The sequence below is a fragment of the Vespula pensylvanica genome, chromosome 3 (assembly GCF_014466175.1).
Source record: "Vespula pensylvanica isolate Volc-1 chromosome 3, ASM1446617v1, whole genome shotgun sequence".
Lineage (NCBI taxonomy): Eukaryota > Metazoa > Arthropoda > Insecta > Hymenoptera > Vespidae > Vespula > Vespula pensylvanica.
The window spans coordinates 3,017,400-3,026,032 of NC_057687.1; the positions used below are offsets into that span (position 1 = coordinate 3,017,400).

Sequence of the window (8,633 nt, forward strand, 5' to 3'; positions counted from 1 at the left end):
AGGAAAACTGGACAATATTCCTGAAGGTGTCACGGTTTCAGAATTAAATATGATAGAATCGGGTGATATCGCATCATTTGCTATTGGATATGGTTTGTTAAATGAAGATTACAATAATTTAAAAAAACTTTTTAAATATACAAAAGACGGAGGTTTCATTTTATCATGTGAAAAAACGAATACAACATTGAACTTATCAATTTTACAGGAATTTCAATTGCTTATATATTTATAGTTTAGAAAAACGTAAGTCCGAGGAATATTTTATACTATTAAGAAAGACGAGTAAAATACCGGAAAATACTAAGATTATTGACGTTAATAGCAATGAGTTTAACTGGTTGCAAAAAGTGCAAGCTGTACTTGCTAGGAATGAAGCACAAAGCATCAATAACACGAGAATCATATTTGTTGAAGAAGGAAACTTTCAGTCGGGTCTCTTAGTATTCATTAATTGTTTAAGGAAAGAACCTGGTGGGGATATCTTCCGAGCTGTTTTAATTCAAGATCTTAAAGCGCCGAAATTTTCTTTAAATCTACCCCTTTACTCCGAACAACTCGAAACGGATCTCGTTACTAATGTTTTACGTCCAGGGAACGTTTGGGGATCATATAGGCATCAGCTTCTTCGACCTTGCGAGCCCAGACTCACCTACCACACCATTATTAATCAATTGGTATGGATGAATGTATTTTAGCAAATTATTAACGAGTAACATGAATTCAAAAATATCTTTTAACAGATACGTGGAGATTTAAGTACTATTCGTTGGATTGAAGGGCCTATTACAAAGGATTATCAAAATGAAAATCTTATTAGTATTCATTATGCATCACTGAATTTTAAAGACGTGATGTTGTCGATGAGTAAAATAGTATCAAAAGTATGCAGTAGAAAAGATAGAGATTGCTTAATTAGATCTGAATACAGTGGAAAAAGTATTACTGGGCGTAGAATTATGGGGCTTAATCACAACAAGTATACTTCTTATTCAAATCATATCCGGTATATAAAATAATAGAAGATAGAAGTAAAGTGGACAAATGAATCTTGTTTCAAATGTTTATCAAATTTTTGTCTATCAGACAGAACTTTCTCTTGGACTGTACCTAATCGTTCGACTTTAGAAGATGCAGCGACAGCACCGTGTGTATATTGCACATGCATAGCTGCACTTTACATAAATGGAGACATGCAGAAGGGTGACAGAATTCTTATCCATGCTGGTCTGGTGGAATTGGTCAAGCCGCCATTATCTTAGCTCTCCGTAAAGGCTGTGAAGTATTTACTACGGTCGATACACCAGAAAAACGTAAATTCATTAAAGAAACATTCCCTAGTATAGATGATAATCACATTGGAAATTCGCGAGATACTAGCTTTGAGAAAATGATTTTGCAAGGAACAAATGGCGCAGGTGTAGACATTGTTCTAAATTCTTTAGCAGAAGATAAATTTCAAACGTCGCTGCGTTGTTTGACCAATAAAGGAAGATTTTTAGAAATTGGAAAGTTCGACTTAGCAGCAAATAATCAATTGAGCTCCAAAATCTTCATGAAGGGTATCAGTTTTCATGGTGTAATGTTAGACCAAATTATGAACACAAATGACGAAGTCAAAAATGAAATTAGTTCAATATTCAACAAACTTATGAAGGAAAATGCGATCAAACCAATAATTAGGACAGTGTTCGGACAAGATGAAGTAGAGACTGCACTTAGATTCATGGCAGCCGGAAAGCATATGGGAAAAGTAAGTCGATGGTCATGTATTCATTTTATTTTATGTTTATATATATTTTATTATTTATGGAATTTTATTTTGTTTTAAGAATATGAGTTACAAACCTGTAATCTGTCTTATATATCAAAGGTACTCATCAAGATCCTTGAAGAAAATGAACCACTAAATACACCCATTTTGTCTGAACCGTTTTATACTTGTATTCCGAACAAAAGTTATATAGTTCTTGGTGGTTTGGGAGGATTTGGCTTGGAACTAATCGATTGGTTGATACTACGAAATGCTCAGAATATTGTCATTACTTCACGAAATGGCATAAAGTATGGTTATTAACACATGAGAGTCAATTTGTGGAAATCAAACGGCGTGAATATCAAGATCCTGGTAGGTGTAGATGCGGCTAATCGGGATAGCAGCGAACTAATTGTGAAATCAGCTATTGACCAGGGTCCAGTCGATGGTATATTCAATCTGGCGGCATCTTTGAAAGACAGTATTTGTAGAAATCAAACACCGGAGACTTTTGAGGAATCTTTCAAAGGAAAAGCATGGGCAACAAAATGTTTGGACGAGGTGACCAGAAAACTTTGTCCAGATCTTCGTCACTTTGTCGTTTTTTCTTCCGTGTCATGCGGAAGAGGGAATGCTGGACAAACTAATTACGGTATGGCTAATTCCATTATGGAAAGAATATGTGAAAAAAGAGTAGAAGAAGGTTTTCCTGGATTAGATATACAATGGGGAGCGATTGGAGATGTTGGTTTGGTTGCTGAAATGCAAAATGAAGATAAAGAATTTGTTATTGGTGGTACCCTACTGCAAAGAATATCCTCATGTTTACAAGTACTTAATGGGTTCTTGGTACAGGATAAAACTGTGGTTGGTAGTATGATAATTGCCGATAAACGAAATAACAGCAATATGAATAATGTTGTAGACGCCGTCTTAAATATTTTGTGTATGTATTATCCAACTGATATATTGTAAATGATATTAATAATTTCATTTCTTTACTCATATATTCACTTGATATACCCTCTTTACTTATCGTTATTAACTAAAAAGTATCAATTTTTGACTTCAGGTATTAAAGATTTGAATAACATTAATCCACGTTCTTTCTTGCCTAAACTTAGAATGGATTCCATGCCTGCTGTAGAAATAAAACAGACATTGGAACGTGAATATGAAATATATCTTACTGCTACAGATATTAGGAATTTGAATTTGGTCAAACTGGTGGATATGAATAATAACTTGACGGAAAATAGTAATACTAATGAAAATGAAACAAATCAATTAATATTCATTAGAAATAGTTGAAGCAATTCAATGATGAAGTACTTTTTCCCAAAATAGCAATCTCACTTAAAACCAGTTCCGTAGAGGTTCGGGACGAGATATTCTTTCTTCCAGGAATTGAAGGCTATGCTAACGCTTTCAAAACATTAGAATCAAAAATTAAATCACCTGCGACATGTTTTCAATTTGAGACAAATTACGAGTTAAAATCTATTGAAGCTATAACCAATTTCATTCTACTGGTATGCCCATTATTTAGAAAAATATATGCGAATAAATATAGTATTATTGAACATAACATATTAACATGAGACATAACTTTATATATTCTAGCATATATTGGATAAACTTGAAGGTCGAAGTGAATTCATATTAGTAGGGTATTCATTTGGATTACTTATAGGTATTGAATTGAAATCCGATTAATATAGATAGATGGTGCTTTTCAGTATCTGAAAACATTTATACAGGAAAACTTGCATTTGTCATCGCAGGAAGAACTAGAAAACAATATTTTGCTCGATATAATGAATGCTTACGTTAATGTCAATGCTGTAGAGGTTCGTACTTATTTTCCTAAAGGACATCATGCTTTTGTCTATTTTTGAGAAACCTTATATTAATTTTCTAATATTACTGTGCAGTTTAAACTTGAATAAAAAAAATAGAATTCGTGGGATGAGAAAATAAATACATTTTTTAATGTTCTATATTTAAGATAATAAATACATTCTTAATGTTCTTAATGACTTCGTTAAGGAAACTTTTATGGTGTCTTTCAACAGATCGAGTTAGCTAATTAATCGAATACATTCTTTCTCGAAAATTCCATGATATAATATTTTGGGTTATAAAAGAGTTTGATCGCCATTAATATACTGTAGATGTAGTGGTACTATTCTGAAGGAACATATTTTTTCTTTTATTGTTGATTTCTGGTAAATGTAGCATATAACTACATGCTCAGGAATAATATATAACTACAATTTGGCCCTAAAATATGCATCACATTTTCTTACCCTTCCTACAAGCGAAATGTATTCACCACGTAAAGATACCTTGACGATTATTTAGTGCCTATCAGAAGATAATAACTAGGATATTAAGTCTTGGTGGAAAATAGTTTCAATAAAATCGATACACGAAGGATACTTTTCTCAGAAACTATACTTGATAATTGGCCACACGAGTCCGACACACTTATCTCTCCTGTATTAGGCTACCCAATCGTCTAGATCACTTATTATAATCTAAAAGGGATGATCGGAGAATAACCGAAGTAACTCTCTTATCTGTACAACTAGCGTTTTGTTGGTTACACACCACGTATAATAATATATTATCAACACTTAACTGCGTGTTTTAGAACCGTTGCTTCTGGGTTAATTTACGAAAAAAAAAACCAAAAGCATAATTTTGATATTTTCATACATTTGTTTTAATAATATAATAAAAAAATTATCCTCAATTTTTCAGAATATATAATTAAATTAATAAATTAATTATATTAATACATGATATAATAATTAATAAATTATTTGATTTTGTAGTGGTTTTATTGCGCTATACGAATAAATAGTGTTTTTCAGATTGTTTTAGCACGCATATTATTCTATCAACTAGCTTTAATAACAGAATCGTCATTGATGATTATAGTGACAAATGATATTGTCGATACCATAATATTTTTGGAACTTTACCTATCGCCATTAGCAATATAGTAGTAATGTTTATATATATACTTACATAAATACGTGTATATATTTCTCTTATCATGATGCGTATAGACCAAACTATCGCTTTTTTATACATCGTGCTTAACCGATCATCTTTCTTAATGCACGGAATAATCTAAACTTATGAGCTCGAAACGAGCTGCTGAAGAGGCATAGTTTCAGTTGATTTAGATTCAACAATTAGAAACGATATATAAGGAGAAATCAAGATATATTTTAATAATCAAATAGCTTATGGTAACTTCACCATACAGGTCTCACAATCCGTAACGACCGCAAGCGATCCATGTCATAGATGTATGAGGGTTTCTTTATAAATTAACACGTTTCGAGGACTTTATCCTGTAGTAGATATTAGAACATCTATCCTATTAAAGGCTAAATTTATTTCCACTTATGTGTGATTGTTGAGGTAAGTTGACAATACAATTAAATATATCCACTTCGATATATCCATATAGGTAGTGAAATACATAATGACAATGACAAGGACAATGAGAATAACTTTAACAATATCAATATCCATAGCAATAACAATAACAAAAATAATTGAAATGACAAGGACAATAACATTAACAATAACAGCAACGATAATAAGAATAATAATAACAATAGTAATACGAATAATAATAATTATTATTATTATTATTATTATTATTATTATTATTATCATTATAAAATAATAAAACGTAACAATTAAAACACGCAGATTTTTTGCATTTGATATTTTTCTAATTACTGCTACCTCCTTAAATACATACACAATTATATGAAATATTAAAAACAATTTTTTGTGCAAAAGAAATTCACACTTTCCGCAACAATGACTCGGATATAATTTATGCTGCGAAAGTTTCTAGATAAAACGGTGTATACATAGTGTACGATATACATGTAAGAATTTATAAAGAAGGCATTTATAATGAAGGATTTACGCAATATCTATCGTATTATTTAACTTGACTTCCTTGTCACTGAACTGTGTTAACTCATTACATAACTTTAATATAAGTACAAGCAGTTCAAGGTTTAGTGTGATGTGTATTCATTTCCATTAGAATGATTTAGCATAGTCTTATGTATACACGATAAATTGTGTGTTATAACGAATATTGTCCACTGATATATAGCCTTGCTATAAAAAGAGATCTATTGCTAACGCTTTCAATAATTATGAAGAAGTAGGGTTAGTTTGGTGTCAGTTCAAATTTCTATAATTATATCACACAGAGAAATGAGAAAAAAGAAGAGATTATAAATAAGTACAAATAGGAAAACGAATCGTATATATTTTTCAGAAATGTGAATCCAGAATCTAGCGAAGAAGATGCTATTTCTGGATTAATTGCTTATTTTCCGAGATACAAAAATGCGGAGAGAAGATAATCTTTTTAATCGCAAGGACCATATCACTGATTAAGATTGATGTTAAAAACAACGCTTCTATAATACATGTTCATATTTATTTTATTTAATGAAATAAGCTCACCAAGTTTCGCTCTTATCTTATTTATTTTCAGAATTTATACTTTTCATTTACTCTTACTGTTTATTAGCACATTATATAATAATTTTAATCTTACTCATATCTCCTACTGACTTTCCATTATAAAATATTTTACATATTCCGATCAAACGTGACATATTTTTCATTAGATAATATTTTTTCATTGTCGACGAGCTAAGTAAGAGTAAGATGTAAACTTAATATTTTCAATTAAAAAATATCTATCTTTTCACGACGGACTTTTTTGCTATTGAATAATACCGACGTAATACCTAATTAGAATAGGTTATGAGAAAGTTCAAGTGCCAAATGCATTCATTTTCATTTGAATAAATTTAAAATACAGAGTGCAGAAAGAATGCAATGTTGCGTCAGATAATGAATTCTTTGAGAAAACATATTACATTGTTATAAAAGTAAATTCATCGTCGACGATTTCCATCATATTAAAAGGTAATTTTACATTCAATTCTAATTTCTACATTATATTTTGCGTGGAAAATTGAGAAACATTAAAACATCTTTCAATATGCCAGTGCAAAACATGGAGAAAAAGTTTTTCTTTTCGGATTCGCTGATTTCTGGGATCAAACAATATAATGCAATTAAAAAATAATCCTTAAACTATAATCACTGAAGATAAACTAAATTAGACCTGAAAATTAGATACCAATTATATATATTTTATTTGACGAAGTAAGTTAGCTAACATTAATATTTATCTACCATTATATTTCTTAGAAAAATCTGGAAATTTCATGATGAACCAACAATGTAAATAAAATTCAGAAATTCCATGCAATACTTTTTTAAAATTAAACGAGCTAATACGATGGATGTTACGTGTAGAATCATGTTGGAATATACTTATGCAGCTGCAGTAGTTGCTAGGTTTAATACAGAAGATATTCGTGGAACAAGCATAGGTGAATACATAAATATGTTTTTTATATCGATACCGAGGCATCTTTGCTTTATGGTAACCTTCAGGTACTTGATATGATCAATATATAGAATATCGATTACTTATACAGGTAGATAAGAACAAATAATATATCTTTTTCAACCTAGATCAATGGCTTCGGTATCACGAATTGCGGCATATATATGACTGCTTAACTTATTTCAAAATAATGGTTGAGTTTAACTGGACCATCATATAACGTCAATTCAACGTGTAGTTCTAGCCTTTCCGTGATGAAACATTGTGCTATATTTCCTCAATTTACTCGTTCAGGTATTGATTATACCAAATTGTTCAGAAGAGTTTTCTTTTTTCATCGAATTATCATAATAAAATTAATTCTTAAACTTGAGTATCTCTGACAGGTGTGTTGAATCAGAATGGGCAGGGTTTTTGAGGAAATGCTAATGATGACATGCATATTCCTGTAGCATTTTTACAAAAAGCAATAACTGTTTAGGATATATATGTTACGATTATTCATAGGAACAACATTTGTGATACTTATAATAATGAAAAAATATCGCTTTCATCAAACGAAATGCAAAAGAAAAGTAAAGTAATATACATAATATAAAGTTCCATCCTATCGAATTTGCACAATGACCAGTTTTTATATCAGATGTACGTGTATGTTTTTTCAAAATCAATGATGTAGTAACAGGTTATTGAAAATGCAGAAAGTTGCAGCTATTGTAATTGTTCGAAAGAGACTTTTATGTCATGCAATTAATATTCTTTCTTCCAGGAAACGAAGGCTATGCTGACATTTTCAGTACATTAGAATCAAAAATTAAATCACCCGCAATCTGTTTTCAATTGGAGACAAAGTACGAGTTAAGAACTGTTGAAGATGTGGCCAGTTCCATTCTACCGGTATGTCAATTCTTTACAAAAATACATTTGATTAAATTGAATCTTAATGAAAATTACCTATTAACATGGTACATAACTTTCCTCATTATAGCATATAGTGGATAAACTTAAGGGTCGAAGTGAATTCATGTTAGTAGGGTATTCATTTGGATCGCTTATAGCTATTGAACTCACACGAATGTTAGAAGCCAAAGGATTTATTGGCCGGTTAATATTGATAGACGGTGCTCCTCAGTATCTGAAAAAATGTATACAGGAAAACTTCCATTCATCATCGCTAGAAGAATTAGGGAACAATATCTTGTACGATATAATCAATGCATATGAGAGTGGCAAAGTTCTAGAGGTTCGTCTTTATTTTTCAGAAAGGACATCATTTCTTGTCCATTTTTGCGTAGTCCCATATTTATGTTCCAATATTACTTTGCAGTTTGAACTTGAATTAAAAAGATGCAATTCGTGGGATGAGAAAATAAATACATTTCTTAATGTTCTATCTCCCGA

At 30.8% G+C, this 8,633-nt stretch overlaps 2 protein-coding genes across 2 annotated transcripts in view; both read left to right on the plus strand.

The window, feature by feature from the left end:
• The window catches only part of LOC122628055, a 6,790-nt gene extending 2,745 nt beyond the window's left edge, over positions 1 to 4,045 (plus strand). The window contains exons 2-4 of the mRNA XM_043809882.1: positions 2,829 to 3,014; positions 3,104 to 3,288; positions 3,380 to 4,045. Coding sequence (XP_043665817.1) covers positions 2,882 to 3,014; positions 3,104 to 3,288; positions 3,380 to 3,472 — 411 coding nt within the window. The 5' untranslated portion in view covers positions 2,829 to 2,881 and the 3' untranslated portion in view covers positions 3,473 to 4,045. The remainder of the gene's footprint in view (positions 1 to 2,828; positions 3,015 to 3,103; positions 3,289 to 3,379) is intronic.
• Positions 50 to 8,633, plus strand: part of LOC122627517 (fatty acid synthase-like) — a 10,355-nt gene continuing 1,771 nt past the window's right edge. Inside the window, 7 exon segments of the mRNA XM_043808653.1 lie at positions 50 to 152; positions 241 to 677; positions 744 to 867; positions 920 to 1,006; positions 1,087 to 1,227; positions 1,230 to 1,753; positions 1,874 to 2,702. Coding sequence (XP_043664588.1) covers positions 50 to 152; positions 241 to 677; positions 744 to 867; positions 920 to 1,006; positions 1,087 to 1,227; positions 1,230 to 1,753; positions 1,874 to 2,702 — 2,245 coding nt within the window.